A 23,160-nucleotide genomic window follows, 5' to 3' on the forward strand; every position below is an offset into this window, starting at 1 on the left:
ACGTGCAAGCTGGGAGGCTGGGAGGCTGGGAGGGAAAGGCGATAGGCGATAGGTCACAACTCGAGTGTTTGCAGAATGCGGAGGAGGCTTTTTTGAAAGAAGGTATGAGCAACATTTGTGCTGTGAAGCCACTTGAATAACTCGAACTGGGAAGCTCGCCAACAGGTGTGAACAATGCGCCGCTATGTCGAAAAGTTCCTTTGTCAGCAAGTCGTCGTTGAATGTTGAACTTAGAGCAAACACAATGCACTCTTGCACTTTGCAAATGTCCAACTGGAAGAGTGCATTTATTTGCATGCGACGCTTCGTTTCTTGTGTCGTATGTTGTGTGCGCTTTTAGTTTAGCGAGCCTTTTATTTTGTCCGGACGCCCCATGCGTATTGTCACGAAGCAGAAATGATTACACGAAATTGATGGTGGAGAGATCATTTGAATTGCTCTGTCGCCCCCTTGCGGTGAATGCCCGAAGCACATGCTTCAACCATTCTAACAAACTATAAATATGAATCTAAGTTGAACTATAAATACAGCCGATGGAGTACCGTAAACTAGTGCGCTTAACTGCACACGTTGCTCACTTTCTTAAGAGCCATGCTGCGGGGCAAAAATCCACGTACACGTAAGTAAGGCACTGGATTGCGTATACCGTTGTTTGGAATTGCTCTGTCTGTCGCCGAGTCGTGCAAACCAGTGAAAATCCAGTTCTGGTCTTCTCAACAACCTAGACGTGAACTTTAGTTTGGACTGAATCCCGTTCCAGCGCCCACAGGTGGTCGTAGTATTCTCCGGGTTTTTCCTTTCCCCCGTTCCTTTACTTTTCCTTGTTAGCGAGCGAGCGGGCGAGCGAGCGTGTGTTTTTCTCCCACTCTTGTGCCTGCCTGCCTGCCTGCCTGCCTGCCAGCAGCCCGGCCGCCGTTCGGCGTGCTTTTGAATTTGAATTTGAATAGACGAGTCCTACTGCGCGGCCATGGCGGGATTGGAGGATTGCATTCAAATGGCCTGCGTCGTCGCGTGGATTGCGCCTTTTTAGTCTTTGACTATCTGCTTTGAAAAGTGACTTTTGACGATGCCTTTCCACCAGAGGAGCGTCGAGCCGCGGCGCTTGAGCAGGTTGCCGGCTGCTCCGTGCAAGACTGCGAAGAGGGCAGCGGCGGCGGCCGCGCCGTTCGCGTCGCTGGACGAGGTGAGCTGTCACACGCTCACCAACATCATCCATCAACTGGCCGACCTCTCGCGCCTGGCGGCCGACGTCTTCCTGGGCATCGAGCTGCCGGCGGCCTCCGTGTCTCGAAGAACGTACCGGCTGCAGGGACGCCTGCGCTCGCTGCACGCCAGAGTCGGCGTCCTGGAGGCCAAGAAAGTCCAAATCCGTAAGTTCAGCCTCGTCACCTCGCGTGCGCTAGAAACTTGTGGCTTCCATGCTAAACCGGGAACGTTCAGGGTTCTCAAACTTGTTGCTCCAAACGCCACCAAGTCGAACTCTGTCATTGGTTGCTTTCTCCAGTCCCCATACTTTGTTTACTAGGCAATCTTCTGTGGCTCACGAAATCTGTCAAAAACCTCTGAAATGCCTGCCAATGCATTTAAATATGTCAGCAAGGAGGATTGAGAAGACGAGCCCTTATGACTCAGTGTCTGTGGTTTTTTTTTTAGCCTAACACGACTGCTGTGATTCAACACAAACACAAGCGAACAGTAGAATGTGGTGTGGAAGTGCAGGTCAAAGGGCGACAGCTGACACTTTAGAGTCAAGAGTTCAACCAAAGTCGTTTATCTAGCGTCCGCACGGGTCACCTGTGCTCTCAAACCTCACACGCAAGCGCACAGCCAGTCGGAGAGCAAAGAAAAACAACAAGAGTCCCCTCTCGCATTCACCACGGCGACCAAGTCAAGTGGCAGGCTCACGTTAGGCGTCGTAGCCCGCGCCGACAACTTCACGTCTTCTTAATGACCTGGAGGCCGAGCTCGAGTTGATTTTTGTCATCGCCGGCGTGTCTGCACAGGCAGCTAACGCAAGACCCATTGTGCTCATCTGGCAAGTGTCGTTTGTTGCGCACGTGAATTGGGGAGTTGTATTTTTGGCCGCAAAGTAGGTCGCGGCTGCACCAAAGGTTAATTGGCAGCTCGGAGCAACTTTTTGGGTCAAAAGGCGCCGCTCCCCAGCGCTCTGTGGCCTTAGCAAGGCAAAATAGCGTGCAGACAAGCAGGCTTCCCGCTGAGCTTCTCGGAGGCGCCGACCGTCTGTCCGTCCGTCATCACGTCAAAGGGCCACGACAAGACAGACAGCTGGATAAACTGTTCATTAAGACGTCTTGACTCTTGTTGCGGTGGCTGTCAACTAAAATGCTGCTTGCAACGCATCTGAAGATGCTTCATGCGCAATATTAGCCATGACCAGATGTGAAGTGAAGATAAGCCGTTGGTGTTCTGCATCCCGTCTCGCCTTTGGCCATCCATCCATCCATCCATCCATCCATCCATCCATCCATCCATCCATCCATCCATCCATCCATCCATCCATCCATCCATCCATCCATCCATCCATCCATCCATCCATCCATCCATCCATCCATCCATCCATCCATCCATCCATCCATCCATCCATCCATCCATCCATCCATCCATCCATCCATCCATCCATCCATCCATCCATCCATCCATCCATCCATCCATCCATCCATCCATCCATCCATCCATCCATCCATCCATCCATCCATCCATCCATCCATCCATCCATCCATCCATCCATCCATCCATCCATCCATCCATCCATCCATCCATCCATCCATCCATCCATCCATCCATCTCCATCCATCCATCCCTGCGGCCAGAGGAAGAGTGTTCTCAGTTTGCTGACGTTTTCCCCCGGAGAGCCAAATAGTTTGGCCAGCCGCAGATCTCATTTGGAATGTGCTGGAAATGTTGCCAGGATGAACAAAAGAGGTCTGAGAAGATCTTGCGTCTTTGTGCCCCCCCCCCCCCCCCCCCCTCTTGTTTCCTTTGTCTGTTTTTTTTTTTCCGCCTCCCGCCGTCTTCCTGTTGTTTCATATGCTCCACAGACCCCTCGCTGAGCCACGGCGACGGGCGCGCACCTGCTGGCCTTTTGGCCTTTTCTTTGCTGTCATTGGCACTCGCAACAAAAGTGCAAAGCGATCATTTGTTATCAACGATGGCGGCCAAAACACCTCAATAGCGGCTGGTGTGCACCGTCATTCCCAAATAGCTTAGGTGCCTTTGACGCCGTGCTCGCTCCAACTTTGACGCCCTCACTTTTGACTTTTGGCTTGGACCTGAGCCAACCGTGTCATGGATGTGTTCTGACGTCCGCTTTGTAGGCGGCGGTCACATGTGTGTTGTCCATCCAAAGCCCGTCAAGTCGTGTGTACAGTATGCGGAGTAATGGTGGAAAAGGAAACGGTGTCTGTCAACGGTGCCGCATAATGTGGAAACACAAGCCGCCGCCGCCGCCGCCGCCGCCGCCGATTTGATCAGAGTGTGTTGAAATGTGACAGAGAGAGGAAATGGTCATCAAGCTGTTTCCGCCCTGACGCCTTGCAAAACAGATGCTCCTTTGCCGGAATCCATCTCTGGATTTGGCGGTCAGGGTCGCGATTGTGTGCGTTTATGCTTCCCCTGTTATTTGTTTATGTGCAAAACATCGACTCTATTGGCAGTGAGTCATCTTTTTTTGAGGGGGGGGGGGGGGGGTGCTCCACATAGGCGTGGCTCTTTTGGCTAAGGTTGCGTGTGCATGTCTCCTGACGGTGAAAAAAAAAACCTTCCAAATATTTCTGACGGCACCGCAGGCCACTTCCACGGAACGGCTTTTGTGCAATCAGGTAACCGTACGACACACCCCGATACAGACGAAATATGATTAGTTCCGACTTGTCGGCACGACGGTGGAATCCGGAGTCCCACTCGAGAGCCGGAAACAAAAGAAAAAGCCCCAAAAGGTTTCCCTAAATTGTGCCGTCCGTCCACACTAAAAGGCAAAGGACGCTCTGATCATTTGCACGTGCCGTAGCCTGACGCTAATCCCCAGAGTATTGTTTTGGTGCTCCAGCTGTTTTGCCCGCCTGCGTGTTTGCGCGGCGAGAGCGAGTCATTTTTGGAGCGACTGACTAGGATTAGGCAAAACATCATTTCATCCATCTAGAGAATGCTTAATCTCCTTCAAGTGACTTTTGAGGCCGTGCTGCCGTGTTTGTGCTGTGTGTCTGCGATGGCGAGCCAGCGAGCGAGCGAGCTAGCAGGTGATTGTGCTCAGCAGCGAGAACCGGTTGGGCAACATTTGGAGTCTGATTAGTATGAAGTTGACTTCACTGAGAGGAGCGAGCCAACGTCTTTGATTTGGCCCCTGAGCAGCCACCTTCTCCTTCAGGCTCCTCTAACATGCGGGAACCCAACCCAGTGGGGCGGGCCGGGCCAAGCCGGGCCGGGCCTTTCATGTGGTCCGGGGCGCTCGGGGGCGCTCGGGGCGGGGCGGCCATTCCGGATGACGACTTTTGAAAGCGTATCTCAGAGTTGGCGTGGCTCTCGCGCTCTGCTCGGCTTGTATTTCGAAAAGCAAATGTCAGAATTGACTTTCCGGGGGTATCGAAGGTGGGCTCGTCCTCTTATTTCAGCGGCCTATGCTGATCAACCGGCCCATTATGACCTCCTTCCTGTCCGTCTCATCTCATCAAGGCAAACATTTGGAGCTTCCACACAGTCAAGTGTGCAAAATGCTATTGCAGTCACATGAGGTGTCTTCAGCTAATGACTTTCAGTCCGTTTCTATTTCTTTCTTTATTTGATTGCACTACATTGTCAGTTTCAATTGAACTTTTGCTGCCCATCTATCATGTCTTTAATTCTTGTTGTGTCTTCTCTCTTCACGGGGATTCTCCATCCATCCATCCGTCCATCCCTCCATCTGTCCGGCCGTCCATCCCTCCATCTGTCCGTCCGTCCGTCCGTCCATCCACCCGCCCACCCACCCATCCATCCATGCATCCATCCATCCATCAACCGTCGTGGGTCGGCTCCCTGGCGCAACCCGACAGGTAAGTGTCTTATTTTTTGTTGTTGCAACATGCTCCTGTGATAGTTTGAGGCTTTCCTTTTGGGCACTCTTGCTAACGTGGGAAGAGAATGTGAAACCAACCGTGTCTGTGTGGCATGGATGAATTGTGTGTTTTGTCAAGCAAGCGTGGCATCGCGCCGCGGGCACCCCGTTGTGTTTTGCTCTCCGTGACACAGTGGGAGCGTCCCACCGAGGCGGCTCCATCCGCGTCTTTTCTCACCGGAGTGGTTTGACCCGTTCCCACAGTTTAGCGGAAGCGTATCGTTTTACTCCGTCTTGACGTCGCTCGCCCGCCCGTAGCGACCGGGCCGACCGGTCGGACGGGGCCCTCCTTCGGCTTTGTGTTTATTAGCCACATCCAACTTTCAACCTTCTTTTGAGCTTCTTTTGAGTGGGGTGGGATCGGGACCCACGTGGTCGCACGGGAAAGTCCCCACTGGGGAGGTTTGGACGGCTGGAGTGGGGACCAAAGTCACCATCAGACAAGAAAGACTCATGTTGCAGTCGAAGCAAAGTGAGAGAGCTGCACCAAACGTGTCGCGATGCAGACAGATGGGAAAGGGGAGGGGCGCTGGCCAGATGGAACTCGGCTCGGAAACTTCTGACAGTTTGCGGGAGGATTTCCTTTGAGGAAGAGTCGCTTGGGGGGGGGGGCGCGTTTGTATATTTCTGCAGCGCAGCCAATATGAACTTCCCCTTTGTTGACATTTGGGGGCCGTGTGCCTCATCAGCAGAAATGTGGCATTGTCGGCTGGAGCGCAAAGACAAAAAGTTGAGCGCACAGAACACATGTGGCCGGCTGGCCGGCCTCAGGTCTGCTGGACCGATGCCTTTGCTCAGGCAAGACCGATCAGGAATGTGCAGCCGACCGACCGACCGACCGCACCCATTTCAAGCTCTGGACGCAGGCTGTGCGTGTGTGCACGAATTCTCTGCTCACATTGGCTCCCGCTCCTTTCTCACACAGTTGTTGTTGTTTTCCGGAGTTGCTGTTTGACTCCGTGAATGTCCACGCTGGATATCCTGTGCACGTGTCTTCCTTTAGTCCAGTCTTGCGGCCGGAATGCCGCTCGACACCATTTTTGTCCGGCCGGGTTGCTGCAAAAACACGCTGCGTCTGACCTGACCTCACGCGGCAGAGGTCAACACTCGGGCCGACACCGTTCTCTCCAGCTAAGCTTTTCTCAGTGAATGGCGGAATGAAGTAACGGCACAATAGCAGCAACCTCTGGAGCGCTGAAGGAAGGAAGGAAGGAAGGAAGGAAGGAAGGAAGGAAGGAAGGAAGGAAGGAAGGAAGGAAGGAAGGAAGGAAAGAAGGAGATTTGTAACTCCGCCCACAGCTTTTATCTTTACCGTGGCTGTTTGTTTAGGAACGGCATGGCGTGCTGCCCGCCCTTACACTCACAAATCATCTCAACGTGCACATTCTGTGGTCCATTTGCTTCCCTTGCATTTGCAATCCGGTTAAATGGCGCCCCCTTGTGGAGTCAGTTCGTAGTCACAGGGGCCAGGGCTTATTCAAAAGGAGCTTTATGATAACGGCATGCTGACCTTTGACGTTTTCATGTCCTTTACTGAAATGGAGAAATCAATAGATAGAAGAACCCTCGTGTAACGTAAGCGCCTGTTGTTTGCTGCAACTGAGCCTAGCCATGAATTATTCAAGGCACAAAGGTCTCTGCTTGCCCGTGTTTGGAAGCGTGAATGAGGTGGACGGACGGATGGAAGGTGCAGTGCAGCGCAGCACAGCACAGCGGTGGCTCCTTTGTGTCAATTGCCTGTAAAGGGGACAAATCAAAAGAGGCAAAACCCTCGGCACGCCACCACAGCTCCGCTTTGCGCCATTGCTCGGCTCAACCCGACATGTGAAAATGCAACTTTGGTGGTGTCTTTTGTCGGCGTGCGGCCCGCGCACATGTGTGCCGTGTTCTGCGGGTATTTGGGGCAGCGAGCGGCATGTTGACCTAAATATGAGTAAGCCCACCTTGGCAGCAGCCACAAGCGCCACTAAATGCATGTGTAGGAATTAAGCTTGGATCCAGCCCAGGTTATTTCAACTTGCCAACTTTCCCCACCATTTTTTTTTTTTATTTTTATTGCTGGCTTATCCACTGTACCGGCACTGGGTTGGCATCGTGTTCTCGAATGCCCCCCCCCCCCCCCCCCTCCCCCCCCTTCACTCAGGTGTCAGAAATGCGAGCCGCTCATCCTCCTTGAATGCCGCTCATCCATCCAGATGAGTAGATGATGATTTGAGCACGCGTGTGGAAATGGGCTCTTGTGAGGAGCGAGTTGATGCTCATGTGGAGCTCATGGCTCCCCCCACCCCCCCGTGGTAAAGGTCTCTTCTGGCTGATCCCAGATCAGTCCCGGCGTGGCAGGTTTAAGGCCGCCCGCCCGCCCGCCCGCCTGCCGCGTGTGAGTGAAATCGCTTTACGGCCACGCCAAATGACAAATCTGTCATACGGCCGTTTGGATCATACGTGTACACATCATATTAGCTTGGAATTATGGGGTCTTAGCCCCCCACCCCCCCACCAATGGCACAAGACTTGATGAAAAGGATTACATTGGTGCTCATGATTTGAACTTCTTGTCGCCTCTGTGTGGAACGTAAGAGCACGTGGAGCCCCGTATGAGGCTGCTGAGTGCATTTGATACTTGGAATGTCCTGTAGTGGAAAATGGGATCCCTCCCTCCCTCCCGCCCGCCCGCCCGCCCGCCAGCTACGTTTTGCAGACTGCGCTAAAGTTCAGTGCAACAAGTCATAGCGCGCAAATCCCCACCAGGCGAATTTGGCGTGGACGGATGACGCTCAGCTTGGACAGACGCGCAAATACGAGAGGCGGGGGTGGGGGGTGCTTTTTGCAAAGCGGTTTCCTGCGGTGCGGAAGCTGGCCTGTTGCCGCTGCTGTGCGGCTGGAGGCGGACGAGAGGGAGGAGAGACCAGACCAGACCAGAGGAGAGGAGAGAAGAGAAGAGAGCAGGAGGGCCACGGCACGCCACGCCACGCCACGGACGGCACGCCACGGCACGGCACGGCCAGAGCGCAACTTGTCAGTGTGTCGGCGACGGCCCAGAGGGTAGTAGGCCTTTGGTTCTGCTGGATTCCAGTCAGAAGGAATGTTCTGCTTGAGGGGTAAGTGTCCGCAACCGACGCCAAGGGTTTGTTGTTTTGCTTGGGAGGACAAAGAAAAGTTGAAGTCCATCCCTCCTTTGTCTGAAACTCACTCACTTACAGTATGTTTCCCCTCTGGTATCCTCCCTCCCTCCCTCCCTTGGTCCCGTTTGAAGCTTTCCTCCCTTTGTATTGTTGCCTCCAGTTTGCCTTTGTTTTTGTGTGCAAACGCGGCGACGGCCATGCAAGTTCCAGCTGCGTGGGGCGGCTTGCCAAAGTGCAGTCAAAGCAAAAGACGTGCGTGCGCGCCTTTGGTGGCATCTTCATGTTCAGCCCTCGCTGGCTGGCCCCCTGGCTGGCTGGCTAGCTGGCTGGCCGGCTGGCTGTTGTCTTCTTCTGCAAGAATGACATCATCATAGCGGCCGTCCGGCCGGGAGCGAGTTGTAATATTTGCCCTAGTTTGCAGCCGATAAGGCCCAAGTGTATTCACATTGTGGTTATTTCTGCGGCTGGCTGGAGTACTTAAACGGAGCTCGCGTTACTTGAGAATGACGGCGACTCCAGAGTAAGCAAGTATTCCTTCAAACTTGCGGAACAAATTGGGTGGTGCCTGCTTGCAGAAATCCTTCAAGCGCTGCTGGACCGATGGCACAAAACACATTTTGGCTTTCTTCATGTCGGTCGGTCCAAAACATGGGCGCCACATGTGCTGAGTCAACCAAAAGTAGGCCTGGAAATGCTCTCTTCATTCATGTGGCTCATGAAGACTCTCACGAGTTTCCAAAGTTGAAGATGCTTGATTTGCTTCTGCATGAGCACCACCAGAGGGAGACCGGGGTCATCCCACCATCAAGCACTTTGGAGGCACAAGCTCATTAGCGGCGGTAGGATGCCTGTCCATCTGCGTCCAGTGCCTTCTGGAGACCAGCCTAATGGGCTAATCTGGCTTTACAGATTAGATGAGGAAGAGCAAGTGGGCAGAGGTGAGCCCGGTCTGGACCACGCAAAGTTCCTCCCTAAGTGGCAGAGTCCCTCTCCGCCATCCGTCGGATGCATCATGAAAGTTTGCAGGATCTTTGCTCTGTCTGGATTTTTTGCACTCTGGTGAACAGTTGCTGCCGACTTCCATCTCTTAAGCCTCCTTTGTCATGCAGATCAATCGGATCCCCTGAGAGAGAGCGAGAGAGCGAGCGAGCGAGAGAGAGGACAAAAACCGGAGGGGGGGGGTCCAAGTTGGGAGGCGGGGGAACCTCAAGTGGACGCTCCAGATTGAGGGAGGAGTTGGGGGTCGGAGGCGGGCGGGCGGGATCTTGAGCCCTCGCTGTTCAGGTCTTAGACCATGGCATATGTGCAGTGCCTCTCTTCGGTGCCGGCGGTCCGCTGCTGGACCTGCTATGAGGACCCCGCCGGCGGCAAGAGGCCAGCGCCCTTGCAGCCCTTCTTGGCCAAGATGGGTAACCGCCTCCAGTCGCAGGCCCGAGCGGCGGGCGGCGAGGGCCGCCTCCGCAAAGGGCCGCTCTCCTCGGCCAAAGTCCACCAGAATCGGGACTCGCTCTGGACGCCCAAAGCTCTGCTCGGTCCCCTGGCTAAAAGTCCGTCGGGGAAGACGCCAAGCTTCCACGAAGACCAAGGTAGGGCTTTTGCCGTTGGTTCCGCTCCACGTTTCACTTGTTTTGCGGACACGGGCAGCCTCACCTCGAGAAGGATTGAGCCCAACGACTGTCCTGCTTTGGCCGCGTCTGGAGCTCTTCCCCAGCCGGTCTTTGTGAGGCCGGCTCCATCCCCCTCGCGGGCAAATGATGATGCGAGCCTTCCGCCCCGCGTCAGCTGTTGAGCTTTGTGACCGCTGACACCGGTGGCCCTTGTTAAGAGCCAAGGGGCTCATATTACAGATGGTGCTTGATCGTGTTATGGATCGCGCACCGGAGTTGAGCCCCTCCCGGCTGGCCATTTGAGAGGGAGCCACACAGCGTAGCGTGGTACGGCCATGCTTTTGCTCTGAAGGCGGTGTGCCGTCCTCACCTCACCTCACCTCACCTCACCTCACCTCACCTCACCTCACCTCACCTGACGCCAGCTTTGGCTAAGGTGCGCTGACAGCTCAGACGACCGCACGCACGCTACATTGTCCCAGCCCGGCCGCCGGCTCTCCAGGTGGAATCGGCCAATTTTGGCAAAGTCTTCCGGGTGATGCTGCCGTGAGTGTGGACCAGAAGGCTGGTTCCGTTCTCGAGCTATGGGTGGTAACGGCTCCCCAGGGCTAAGTAAGCAGATGGGAAGCAATCCAATTGGGGGCCTGCGCTTGTCACTTGTTTTTTCCCCCGGGACAAAGTCAAACTATTGATTTTCTTTCTTTGGAGATTCATTTTCTTTTCTCCAACTAAAGTCCCAATGATCATTGTCACACACACATCTGGCTGTGGTGAAATTTGTCCTCTGTATTGGACCCATCCCCATGTGATTTTAATCCATCCCCTGGGGGATGGAGGGGAGCAGTGAGCAGCAGCGGTGCCGCCCGCGCTCGGGAATCATTTGGTGATCTAACCCCCCCAATGCCAACCCTTAATGCTGAGTGCCAAGCAATGGGTCCCATTTTTATAGTCTTTGGCCGGGGTTTGAACCCACAACCTTCCAGTCTCAGGGCGGCGGACACTCTACCACTAGGCCACTGAGCTGTACAGGAACTTGCCTAATCCTTCATTGGCAGTTGAAGGAGGGACACAACAAAAGCTCTTTGTCTTCTGACACGGAGCAAAAACGAAAGAAGCGCTTCACTGACTTTCTTATCCCGTTTTTAACATCCACTCGGGGCTTTCTTTAGTCACATGCAACGTGTCATTATTTGGCTGCCTTCCTGCAGTGACACACTCACCCCCCCCCCCCCCCCACACACACACACATAGTCAGTTGGTTGGAGGAACAATGGAGAAGGAAGGGTGCAGGTCACACGGCATAATGAGGAGATTCCACACACAGTTTCTTGAATGGAGGGGGGGGGGGGGCAAAAATGGTTGAAGTGTAAAATTGTGTGCACAACGTGCTGTGCTGTGCGGCGCTCTCATCTCATTAGAAGCTTAACGGATGCTTAGCCACTGGGCGGTCAGCCGCAACGGCTCCATCACGCTAAACTCAATCAAGGCGCCACTCGCAAATATTGCATCTGCTTTGCCGCTTTCTCCTCTGAGGTTTTGGGCAGGTCGCGCACCGCCCCTTTTCGAGACGTTGAACTGGAGCTGGCAACAAAATTGCAAATGGTCTGCACCAAACAAATCTTGCGATTCCTCCCGGATTCCATTAAGCCTTAAGAGAGCTGAGCAAAGGCGAGAAACAAAAAAAAAGAAAGCTCCTGAAAGCTCACGTTCCCGCATAGAGTGAGTGAGTGAGTGAGTGAGTGAGTGAGTGAGTGAGTGAGTGAGTGAGTGAGTGAGTGAGTGAGTGAGTGAGTGAGTGAGTGAGTGAGTGAGTGAGTGAGTGAGTGAGTGAGTGAGTGATTACAAAAGGGATTGAAAGAGGCTCGTTGACAGGGCAAGATCTTGGAGGAAGGAAGGAAGGAAGGAAGGAAGGAAGGAAGGAAGGAAGGAAGGAAGGAAGGAAGGAAGGAAGGAAGGAAGGAAGGAAGGAAGGAAGGAAGGAACAGTTCTATTGAATGTCTTCTTCTTACCACAAGGTGGCGGTAGCCGCCCACTTGCCATAGCAAGAATTTCAGTTGGGAATTTCAGCTCTTCAGTTTGGGCCATCTGTGGCTTCCCATGGAAATGTGCCACCTGGCTTCATTCCAATCAATTGAAAACAAAGTCCGACTTGCGGCTGCCTGCGCTCGTCTAGCCCGCTTCCTCTCAATTAGCTGGCTCAGTTAGTCGTGTTGATGACCCATTGGAGGTGGAAGTAGGTCAAAAGCGACGGCCTCGAGCTCGGCGTTTGGCCGGACCCCCAGGGGCGCTGTTGCTCTTGGAATTGTTTCCAAATATTCTTCCTTTCGGGGGTCCTCGCCCCATCTCCTCCCCGGCCGCACGCACATCAGCTGACCCGGACGCCCTGGCGGCCCACTTAACAATGGGCCAGTCAGTGACAGGCAGCACTCCTCGAAGTGCTTATCGAGGCTCTTTGAGTCAATATCAGCCCACGCGAGGCAGCTTGTGCCAAGGGGTGGGCGGGAACAGGCGCCTAGCGACCCCTGGGCTCAAACTCTGCGAGCTCCGGGAGACGGGCAAACAAACGAGGCCGGCCGCTCGCTCGCTCGCTCGCTCGCTCGTTAAACCAGCACTGGCTGGCGCCAGCTGGTGACACTCGCAAGGAACTGGGCGAGCGCCCGACTTTGGATGATGTGCTGCCCGAGTCGCTGGTGGAACGCAGCAGCAGCAGCAGCCGTAGCTGTGCCCGCGACACCTAGCGTGGGCTCCGGACCAAAGGTCGCACAGCGGGAGAGTTTGAAGGGGCGGGGCGAGGCGGGGCCGTCCAGTTCATCGTCATTTGCCAGCAGCGCCGCCAACCTGTTCCAATCATTAACAGCGTGAACAGAGATTGTTGACTCAGCCGTGGCTGTTTGTTCAGGACTCGGGTCAACTTTCGCCTCCTGCTTTTTACAAAACCAGGTGCAACAGGCAGCCATTTGTTTGGCGGTTAGTAAACAATTCTTCAAAAAAAGAATCCAAGTGCCAGGTGCTTATTCTTTATCCTCTGCAATCCGCATAGACCGGCAAATTCCGTCACCGGCTCAGCGTGCGGTGACAAACAAAACCCACTTCCATAAGTAGAATACGATTCTTTATTAAGAGAATAATAAGCAGTTAGCATTTTAGCATAGAACAGATCAACAAGAGCTTTGACTCAAATCCCACATTGCGCATGTGCGGACCGCATGCGTGTGTGTGTGCGCGAGCGTGAACAATTGGCTCGTGAATAATTGACTGATCCTAATACTGTACACGTGCCACGCCGTTTGTGTCAAGCCAAGTACAAAACGTGCTCCAGGATTTGGTGCATGCACAGACAGACCAAAGATACTATAGCTTTTCTTTTCTTTTTTAACTTGATGGACTGTGGAAGAAGAAAATCAATACTACTAGTAGTCATATAATATATTTGTGTAGTGCAAAAGTTAAGGAACTCCAGCTAATTTTGAGCTCTTAGAGTCAATGGAAGGAAATGTCGGCAAGCGATGGACCAAAAGTGTGTAACTCCAAGGCCCCATTCAAGCTCTTGTTGCGTCGGGCTGGGCTGGGCCGGGCCGGGCCTGGCCTGGCCTGGCCCGCCCCGGCCCGGCCTGGCCCGTCCCGGCCCGGCCCAGCCCCCCACCAGACAACAGTCTCCTGCCATTTGGCTTGAAAAGAAATGGGCCAACAGAAGGAGGGAGGGGCTGCGGCCCCTTTACAACAGGCAGGGGGCTCGCTCGCTCGCTCGCTCGCTCGCTCGGCTCATCTCAAAAACAACTGGCTGGCTGGCGGGCGGGAAAAAAAACACTCCTTAGATCAATCGGCAGTCGCTTGATGATCACCACTTTGGGCAAACTCGCTTGAAATAGCAGCATGAAATTTGTGTGTCGATGAGGACCGGACCGCCTCGGGGTGGAGTGATAATGGCGAGGGGGGCGAGTGAGTAAGTGAGAGAGAGAGCGAGAGAGAGAGAGAGAGCGAGCGAGACAGAAGGTTGCAGCGTGATTGTCAGCAGAGCTCACGCGGACGCAGGAGCGCTAATGCCAGCGCTAATGTGAGCGCTGAGCTGGCCACTTTTCTTCTGGGCTTGGATTTGTGCGGCCGGCGGCGGCGGCGTCATGGTGTTCATTGGGACCTCGCTCAAGTCGCTCGTCAAGTACTTCAAAAGGAAAGGTGACCACGGCCAGACTTTTTGCTCCCCAATATGACTTTGCGCTGGTGATTGTATTTCTCCTCTTTAGTCTTCCAAAAACAACACTCTCCTTATCTGTCGCATTGGCATTTGTTTCTGATTGCAACTTTCTTCAAGTGAACGCCTGGCCTCCTGCCGCGTTTGCGTGTCGTCACTGGCAACGGCCTTGATCGGCATGGACGAGCGCCTGCCAGCGCTGTCAAGCGGCCCTTGGTGGCTCGCCTCTTTAATCCGAGGCAGGTGCTCATGTGCCGCCGTGGCCTTGCGCTTCACGTCGCAGATGTCAAAAGAAATCCAAGCGCTGTGGCAGCCCAAAAAAGAGCCTCGATCAAGTTATCTTACGATATGCCATCATTTTGGACAGGCTGAGCGGTTGAATGTTCTGAACTCCTCTTTCCACATGCGATGTGGAGGCCCAGCCCGGCCCAGCCCAGCCCGGCCCAGCCCAGCCTGCCTCATCTTGTCGTGTGTTGTCGTTTCAAATTGGGATGCGGTCAGTGCGCGCCACTAGCAGACGTGTGTTTCCTCCAAAGCCGGCGGGAGAGCCTATTGAAAGAGCCGCCGCCGCCGCCACACAATACAAGCTTTGTGTCCATGGCTGCTGTGTGTGTGTGTGCGTGCTGAGGGAGGGGAGGGCTACCTGTGGCACAACGCAAACTCCTTTGGCCCTTGTGAGATGATTTAGCCATCTGCTTGGTCTCCGACTTGCAGCCACCAATTTGCAGCCACCCACCTCGCCCTCGGCCGCCCTTTTGCCTCCCCCGACACACACACGCACAAGGTCGCAGTATGCATCCTCGGTTGATCCTTCATCCCAATGGTTGCGTTTGCTTGTCGGACCAGTTTGAGGAGCCGCTTTGCAACCGGCTGTTGCGTCGCCGTTAGGCCGCTCGCTCGCTCGCTCGCTCGCTTCTTACGGGACCGCCTTTTGTCTCGCCAGCCGTGTCCACTCTGGACGAGGAGAGCAAGTGGACGGTCCACTACACGGCGCCCTGGCACCAGCAGGAGAACGTCTTCCTGCCGGCCAGCAGGCCGCCCTGCGTGGAGGACCTCCACCGCCAGGCCAAAGGCAACCTGAAGAGCGCCCTGCGAGGTAACGCACCTTTCCTTTTTCCCACGTCACGGCTTCGTGGGGGTCACATGACCACGTGTTGCTCGCAATTTGCCGTTGGCGTTTTAGCACGCCATGGATCTGTTTTGTTTCTTAAATGCAGCAGCTGTAAGCCGATACTGACACACACACACACACACACACGTATTGTATTGCCTTTGCAATATTGACGTGTTACATGAAGGCCTCTGGGGATTTGGGCTAAAGCGAGACCCCCATCACCACCACCACCACCACACAGTGGCAGGAAACAGGTGTCGCATGACAGCAGCACCTGCCATTTGTGTGTGTGCAAGTCCAGGGTGGAGCAGGCAAGCAAACGCACGCACACGCACACACCCACACCCTTGTTCTTTGTGCAAATCCATATTCAATGACTAAAAAAAAGACTGGATAGGAACCCAAGTGTCTTAAGCGACGATCCCTCCCAATTGTGAAATAACCTGGGACCATCGGTGCAATTATGGGACGAGGTGAAGCCGCACCTATTGTTGCGCAATCGCTGGTTGAAATTGACGGCAGCGTTGCGCAACTCGCCGACCCGCTCGGCCTGTGAGCGCTCGATGAGTTCTGGATTTATCTGCCTCGGGCACCAATAAAGCGCGGATGATCATTGACGACGCTATCGGGTAAGTGCGTTGCCGTGTCCGGCGTTGCGCAATAGCCGAGCACTTGCCACTTGGACTTTGTCCCGTTCCATTTTACAGCGTGCGCAACGACGACATCCGTCACGAGCGGATGGGAAACTTTGGCCCGTTGGAGCTTTCCAGTAGCCCGCCGCTCGCTGAGTGATGAAAGTCACTGGCTGGCGTCACGGCCGCCTAGCCACAGAAAATGGATCCATTGCGGCGGCTCAACGAGGAAGACTTGTTGGAAAAGCGTCATGTGAGCACCTCGCTGCTTTGTGCCTTTGCGCAGAATGCGACAAGCTGAGGAAGGACGGCTTCCGCAGCTCGCAGTACTACTCGCAGGGGCCCATCTTCTCAGAAGCCGGCAGCCGCGACCATGACGACCACGACGACCAAAAGGTGAATTGAAGTATAATACTCCCTTGACCTCCCGCCCGAATGCAACGGTGCTTGCCTGCCCTCTAGTGGCTGCGACCGGAATACCTTGAAATGGGATTGAGAGTCAAACCCAGAACTTTTGAACTGTGAGGCAGGCCCATATGGCAACCACCGGCGGAGCAATTTCTTCCTATGTCACGTGTTGATTTTTCTGTCAGTCCCCGGCCTCCTCGGCGGCGGAGGAGGAGGACGATCGGTCGCAGGCGCCCAGCGACACGGGGGACGTCTCGGAGGCCGACGTGAGCCGAGCCTCCGCGCTGCCCACCCCGGAGGAGAGGATGAGGCGGACGGCGCAGGCCGTGCCCACCGACATCGTGGCCATCAACGTGACAGGTAGGCACGCCGTGTGGAGGCAAATGGCAAAAGTGGGATGCTTGCTCTTGCTCTTGCGCTCGCTCGCTCGCTCGCCGCCGCTCCAAAGTATGAAGAAGACTTGACCCATTTATGCTAGCGGCTTGGCAAAATATGAGCAAATTGACTTTGAACGAATACTAACCCATTTATGGTTTGGAGCGTGTCTTTTCTCATGTTGCCGTGCATGTCTTCTGCTCTGACGGAGGGAGCACAGACGGGTCATTTGTTTAGCCCAAAAGCCGCCGTTGCGTCTTCTCCTCGTCCTCTGCTTGAGCGGCCCGCGCACAGCCAAAGGCGCATCTTCTCATCAGCGGCAGACAATCGCTTTGGCTCGCTTGCGCCACCAGAGAAACGAGGAAGAAAATGCTTTTTGTTTGTCTGCACGTCTGCTTGAAGATCAACACGCATGTGCCCTCCACTAACCCGAACCGTCCCGTCCGCCTCCCAGGCGCCGTGTTTGACCGGCAGGCCAGTGTCCGGCGCTCCCTGGTTAGCACGGACACGGTGTCCCGCCGGCCCAAGAAGGTCAAACGCAGAAAGACCATATCGGGGCTGCCCGACAACGTCCAGCTGGACCTAGGTACCGCTTCCCTGCGCCGTACGCCGACGTAACCGACACGTCCCGTCCCGTCCCTCGAGTGTCGGCTTGAGTCCTGGGGCTTTCTCACTGGTCGCTGTCCTCTTTTTTTCTTTCTTTTTCCAAATTCATGCATGCACACAAACCAGACAAGAAAAGGCACACCCAATAGAAGCCCCACAAAAAGTTCTTTTCTTCTCCCAACAGTTGCAAACGGACGCGGCGGCGGCGGCGGCGGAGAGCCGCGACCGCATTCCATGTTCCTTCCCGGGCAGTACTCCACGCTGGGCCGGTCGGGGAGCGTCAACTCGGCGCTCTGGCGCCGCCGCACCCGAGACTCCGGCTGCCAGACGGAGGAAGCCAAGGTGGTCCCGCCGTCCATGAGGAGAATCCGCGCTCAGAGGGGGCAGGGAATCGCCGCGCAGATGGCCGGCCTTTCCGTGTCGTCCTCCACCGGAAGTATCTGCAGCGGCGACCCGTCGCCGTTCAACAGCCTGCCCCGCCAGGGCGCCAGGGTGTCGCTCAGCGCTGACCCCGTCTGCAGCAGCACCCCCATCAAGGCGCAAGACGGCGGCGCTCCGCGCAGGCGCGTGGGAAAGCTGCGGGCGGACGACACGGCCGTGCACCTGAGGAGCGCGCCCAAGATGGCCACCCTGCCCGGGCCCCAGGAAGTGCGGCGGACGCGCTCCAGCGAGTGGGCCGGCGCTCCGGCTTGCGTGGTGTCGCCGCACGCCGCCTATTGCACGTCGCTCATCCCCAACGCCACGCTGTCCGGTTCATCGCAAGTGGTGGCTGTGGCCACCTCGGCGCAGCGTTCACGGAGCTCCGCCTCCCCGACGGCCGGGCCTCTCGGTCCGGCCCCCCTCGCCCCGGCTTTCGTCGAGTCAGACGACAGCGTGCGCAGTCCCAGCACCTCGCCGCCGCCGTGTCGGCCAGAGGACGAGTGGATCTACGAGACGGCGGAAAAGCTGTCGCTCCCGCTGCGGGCTCTCACCTCCAGCTCCTCGGCTCCCATCAAGCAGCTGTACGGCAGCCCGGAGGCGTCGTCCCGGACCACCACCGATTCCAGCTCGCTGTACTCCCAGGACAACGACGGCTATTATACCTCCATGCATTTGGACTCGGGTCTGCTGCGCTCAGGCGGAGGGCGCCCCGGCAGACACAGCATGTACGAGTGTCGCCGGGGCGACGACGAGAGCTGGTACAGCGATCGCTCCCTCACCCGCAGCATTTCCCTGCGCAAATCCAAGAAGCCGCCGCCGCCCCCGACGCGCAGCGATTCCCTGAAACGGAAGCCCGCTCCCAAGCAGAAGAACGTCGCCGCCGCCAACACGCTCAACGAGAGTCTGCTGGCCACCCTGCAGCAGCTGGGGCTGCGGCCCGGCGAAGGCAGCGACTACGAGGACCCTTGGGTGCTGCGCGGACGGAGTCAGAGTAGCGTTAGCGCCAACAGCTCGGCCACGTCACTCAGCGCAAACGGCGTGTCGGACGCCTACGCGCTCTGCCACGTGACCCCCGCTCACAGCGACAGCAGCAGCTTACGCTCCGACTACGCCGACTCTTGGGGCTACTACGTGGAGTACCCTCGCCACCGCGCCGAGCAGAGCGCGCCGACCGCACCTCGACCGGAAGAGGAGCGCAACGGGAGCCGCCCGCACCCTGACCAGGAGAGCGCGGGAACGCCGCCGCCGCCGCTCCAGGAGGCGAAAGGCAAAAGCTCCTCCCCGGAGCGTGTGCAGCGACTGACTTCGCCCTCCAGCGGCTACTCCAGCCAGTCCAACACTCCCACCGCCGGAACCCCGGTCCCCTCCGGGGTCAGGTCGGCGTCACCCTCGGCCAGTCGCCCGCGGCCCAAGATCCCGGAGAGGAAATCCTCTCTGCTTTCCTCGCTCTCCATCTCGTCTTCCTCCACCTCCCTCTCGTCCACCACCTCGGACTCTCTCAAGAGCTTTGGGCCGCCCCTGACCTCGGCTCCGCCCACCCCCGTAAGCCCGCCCTCCCCGTTGCCCACCCCAATTGCGCAGGCTCTGAGCCCGCACCCGGGTTGCTCCACGTCCCCGGAGTTCCCGCCACCGCCCTCGCCGGAAAGGCTCTGCCGTCCGGGTGCGTCCCTCGACGGGAGCTTAAGTCCTCCGTTGCCGCCGCCCCCCCCTCCGCTGCCCGCTCCCGCCTGCGTCTCTTCCTCCGCCGATCCCGTAATGTCGTCGCCCAGAGCCGTGGTTGCCGACGGTCCCGCAAAGTCGCCCGTGCTCCTCATCACGCCGTTTGCCCTGCAAAGTGTTCAGTTGCGCTCGGTGGCGCGGACGGAGAAGGAGACCGAGAGCCGCCCGAACTCTGAGGAGTCCCGTTCCCGGGAGAACCGCCCTTCCGATAAGACGGAAGATTCCGCTCCACCGAAGCTGCCGTCGGACACGCCTGATGGTCCCATTGTCAACGACGACGAGCGGAGCCGTGTTTTTCTCCACCAAGGGCAGAAAGCAGTGGCGAGCGACGGCAGCGCCGATGTCCGACACCGGCCCGCCGTCATTGGCGACAAACCTCACTTCTCTTTTGTCCTGCCACTGAGCCCCGGGCCGGTCCAGGAGGCCAGCCCGCCTCCTCCGTGGGAAGACGCGCCGTCGCAAACGCCAGGATGCCAAGAAAACTGCGAAATCCAGGACGAGCGTCGTCCCGTTCCCGGCTCGGAGCGCCAACCCGCCCAGAACGGGGACGAGGACGGCGCCGGCAGCGCGGCGGGCTCCGACAGCTACGAGGAGGACGACGACGACGACGCAGGTTTGTCTGTTAACCCGATTGGCGATACGGACTCGTGAATGAGCCGAGCTGGAAATGTTCAAATAGGGGAAAAAAGTTTGAGGCGGATGTGGACAGTGCCGTGAGCAAAGTAATGGCGCCATGCCATTTTGCCTTCCAGCTGATGAGTGGCATTGTGCTCTAGTTCTGTAACACTTGTAATCTCACTCGCGCCCTTTGTATGTCCCGCTTAACGTCCCGGGGAGAAGCTTTTCGTGGTGGTAGCAAAGCGGGGGAGGGGCTACACTGGAGGGAGGGAGGGAGGCAGGGAGAGAGAGAGAGAGAAGAGGCAGTGTGGCGACGGAGGGGGATGACGCCGATGCCAGCGAGCCAAGCGAGAGCGCTGGCGGCCGGCGGCGGCGGCGGCGGCTCGGGCGCATCTGAGCGATGTGACCCGACGTGCCTGCGTGTGTGCGCCTGACAGGTGACGTGTTTGACTCCAACACGGACGAGACGACGCCGTCTCTCAGCGGGACCCCGGAGGGAACGGGGAGCATGGTCACCCCCGCTCCGACTCCCACGCGGACCACCGAGGACCTTTTTGCGGCAATACACAGGTACTTTCCGTCGTGTCACTTTGCCACGTCGTTCTTGGCGAAAGATAAAGAATACCTGCCATGTCACGGTTGTGTTCGCAACACCACCTTGTCGACGGTGGGAAACTCAAGGCGGGCGGCTGGCCGGCCGGGTAAGGGAGCATTTGACTGTTTGAAGTTGGCTCCCGGAGGGCCTGGGAATCTCGCCCAACGTCCCGCTGCCCGTCGTAGCGCGCTTTTGTCTCCGATCGTTTTCGCGCATCCGGTCGGGAAAGCGATTGATGCCTTCTGAAGCAAAGCGAAGCCAGGCGAGGCGAGGCGAGCTTCATCTGGGTTAGCGGCCACGAGAGAGACAACCGGCAGCTCGTGTGGAGGTTTGCTCTTTCAAGGGGGAGGGGCGAGGGATGTGAGGGGGGGGGGGGGGGGGGGGGGCACATAAATTTGTCATGCGGCGTGCCACTTTGCTTTTCACGCTCTCCTGCTCGCCCGCAATTTGACTTCTGCAGATTGTCATATTTTTGCAAAGTGTAGATTTGTTTTTGTTTTTTTTCCAAAGCTGACTCAAGTGGCTTCCAAAATCAAATTGTGGGCGAGACAAATATTAATATAAAGTCAACGAGTGGATGAAATGTGATCACGATCATAATAATAAGCAGGCAATTTATTTGAGCAAGCAGCCAAATAGTGTTGGAGACGTCGGAAAGGTTCAGTAAAGGATGTGCTGAACAAGTTGCGGCGCCGCTTTTGCGACTCGTTCAGGTGTGCGGGCGGGCGCACGCGTGCGGCGGGCTTATGTAAGGCGAGCGAGGGGCCGGCTTGAATATAGGCCACCAGCGCATATTGTTGGTTGCAAAAAGAGAGCACGTGCGTGCGCGCGCGCGCGTGCGAGAACGGCTCGCACCCCCCTCCACCTCTGAGATCTAATCTGAGGATTAGGGATTTGGTCTCGCTGCAGCTTTCTTTGCTGCTTTACCAGCACAATCTGCGCAGCATTTGTTGGCCACGAGGCAATTTGGCAAAGTTTTGCCCTCCCTCCCTCCCTCCGGCGCCGCCAGCGTTCATTTGTTTGAAAGCGCACAGATGAGTTTCAAAGGATAAGAAATCAAAGCAAATCCAACACGCCTATCCATTTTGAATTGGATGCGGCGCTCTTCCGCAGGTCCAAGCGGAAGGTGCTGGGCCGCAAAGAGTCCGAAGAGGACAAGCCCGCCGGGTCGGGGAGCCGCTCGCGGTCGCCCCCCACCTCGCCGGCGCCGCGCCCGTCGGGCTCCATCCAGCGCCACCTGCGCAAGTCGTCCACCAGCAGCGACAGCTTCAAGGCGCTGCTCTTGAAGAAGGGCAGCCGCTCGGACGGCGCCTTCCGGATGTCCGCCGCCGAGATGCTGCGCTCCACCGACCCCCGCTGGCAGCGCACGCGCTCCGAGTCGACCCCGCCCGACTCCCCGCCGCGGGACGAGCGCGGCCGCTACCAGGCGCTGGCGCCGCCCGCCTCCTCCCCCCTCAAGTACGGCCGCTCGCGTACGCCCCCTTCGGCCGCCAGCAGTAAATACAACGCCCGGTGTCGGATACTCAGCAGCCCCATGACCGTCATCTGCGAGCGAGACGGCGAGTACGCCGACGCCAACGGCACTTTATCGGACGACAGTGGGGCTTAAAGGAGCCAGCGTGACGTTTTGTTTTTTTGCTCGGGGTCTTTGGTTGTAGAATCTGTTGTTTACTTTCTCCTGTTGTAATGACGGCCTGTCACTCACCGCATACTTTGTTTGTCGAACAGATATGCTGTTGTCCGCCGCAACGAACGCACGTAGCATGAAGAGACAATACAATACAGTGCTCGCTTCTTTGTTCCTAGGAGAGCCGCGGTCGTCCGTCTGCTTTTCAGCCCTGTGTTAATTGCCGGCAACAATTCTACTCGTGCGGGAGCTGTTGTCAGCCTCAGCTCACAAGCGGACGCTCACGCAGACGCTCACGCAGACACTCTGATGCCACATGCCATCCCGCCGAGCCCCGCCTCTAAAAGGCGCTTGTACACGGACATGACAATGGGTTGTTTCGCTGTACATTGTATGTGTTTTGTTTTTGTGTTCAAATATGTTTACAGAGCAGTTAAGAAGTACGCTTGAAAAAGTTGAGTGTTTAAAGCAGGTCGGAGGGGGGGAAAACTATATTTTTGTCTGAAATTCCACACTTGTCGCAGAGAGTCTATAATGTAGCCCACCCATTCCTATTCTATTTCTGTTCATTAAGAAAGTTGCCAGTGACTTTCCAGGCGTCTCCCTTTGTTCCAGTAGGCTCATAAATCTGTCCCGTTGTAGATTTTCCACTGTGGTCTTCGTTTGGCGTGCGATTGTTGAAAAGAATGTTTTGCTCAAAACCAGCTCATTGTTGTTGTCACACCTGATTATCTTCTTTTTCTAGTGGTCACCAAAGAGCCCAACAACAAACTTAACTCAGACGGAAACCACACGAGCTGTTGTTGAAAGTTTATCCTGATACACTTTTATATTGTTGTGTATGTAAATAAATAAATAGAAATGGATTGTTTTAAGTCACATCTGACTGTTTCTTAATGACTTTCTTGTTTGGACTGTTGGAAAAAACAAATACTTGTCAGTGTAGGTATACTGTCTCGATCGTTTTATAGTTAAAGTTAAATATAGGTTAAACAGTTCAACTGAGAAAGCAGCCTCC

General features: G+C 56.2%; 2 protein-coding genes across 11 annotated transcripts in view; both read left to right on the forward strand.

Moving 5' to 3' along the window:
- The first annotated feature begins 80 nt into the window (after positions 1 to 80).
- On the forward strand, positions 81 to 23,021 carry nhsl1b (NHS-like 1b). 10 transcript variants are annotated; one of them, XM_049756151.1, is made up of 8 exons: positions 81 to 1,370; positions 14,972 to 15,124; positions 16,061 to 16,170; positions 16,368 to 16,542; positions 17,012 to 17,143; positions 17,348 to 19,906; positions 20,355 to 20,490; positions 21,629 to 23,021. In XM_049756151.1, the coding sequence occupies exons 1-8, from the start codon at positions 1,067 to 1,069 to the stop codon at positions 22,122 to 22,124; spliced, it is 4,065 nt and encodes a 1,354-aa protein (XP_049612108.1). In that variant the 5' UTR covers positions 81 to 1,066; the 3' UTR covers positions 22,125 to 23,021. The 10 variants fall into 10 exon arrangements, with proteins under 10 accessions (XP_049612108.1, XP_049612111.1, XP_049612107.1 ...); XM_049756150.2 differs by having other exon boundaries at positions 562 to 1,370; positions 17,348 to 19,915; positions 20,358 to 20,490; XM_049756157.2 differs by lacking the exon at positions 81 to 1,370 and adding an exon at positions 2,680 to 3,839 and having other exon boundaries at positions 17,348 to 19,915; positions 20,358 to 20,490.
- Positions 8,031 to 23,160, forward strand: part of fbxo25 (F-box protein 25) — a 36,150-nt gene continuing 21,020 nt past the window's right edge. Inside the window, exon 1 of the mRNA XM_049756267.2 lies at positions 8,031 to 8,049. The gene's annotated coding sequence lies outside the window, so the exon portion shown is untranslated. The remainder of the gene's footprint in view (positions 8,050 to 23,160) is intronic.

The sequence above is a fragment of the Syngnathus scovelli genome, chromosome 20 (genome assembly GCF_024217435.2).
Source record: "Syngnathus scovelli strain Florida chromosome 20, RoL_Ssco_1.2, whole genome shotgun sequence".
NCBI lineage: Eukaryota > Metazoa > Chordata > Actinopteri > Syngnathiformes > Syngnathidae > Syngnathus > Syngnathus scovelli.

Excerpts from the sequence above, each read along its gene's own strand:
- nhsl1b (XM_049756150.2), top strand. The coding sequence starts at position 1,067 with ATGCCTTTCCACCAGAGGAGCGTCGAGCCGCGGCGCTTGAGCAGGTTG. Across the intron at positions 15,125-16,060 it reads CCTGAAGAGCGCCCTGCGAG|AATGCGACAAGCTGAGGAAG; the intron begins GTAACGCACCTT and ends GCCTTTGCGCAG. Across the intron at positions 16,543-17,011 it reads CGTGGCCATCAACGTGACAG|GCGCCGTGTTTGACCGGCAG; the intron begins GTAGGCACGCCG and ends TCCGCCTCCCAG.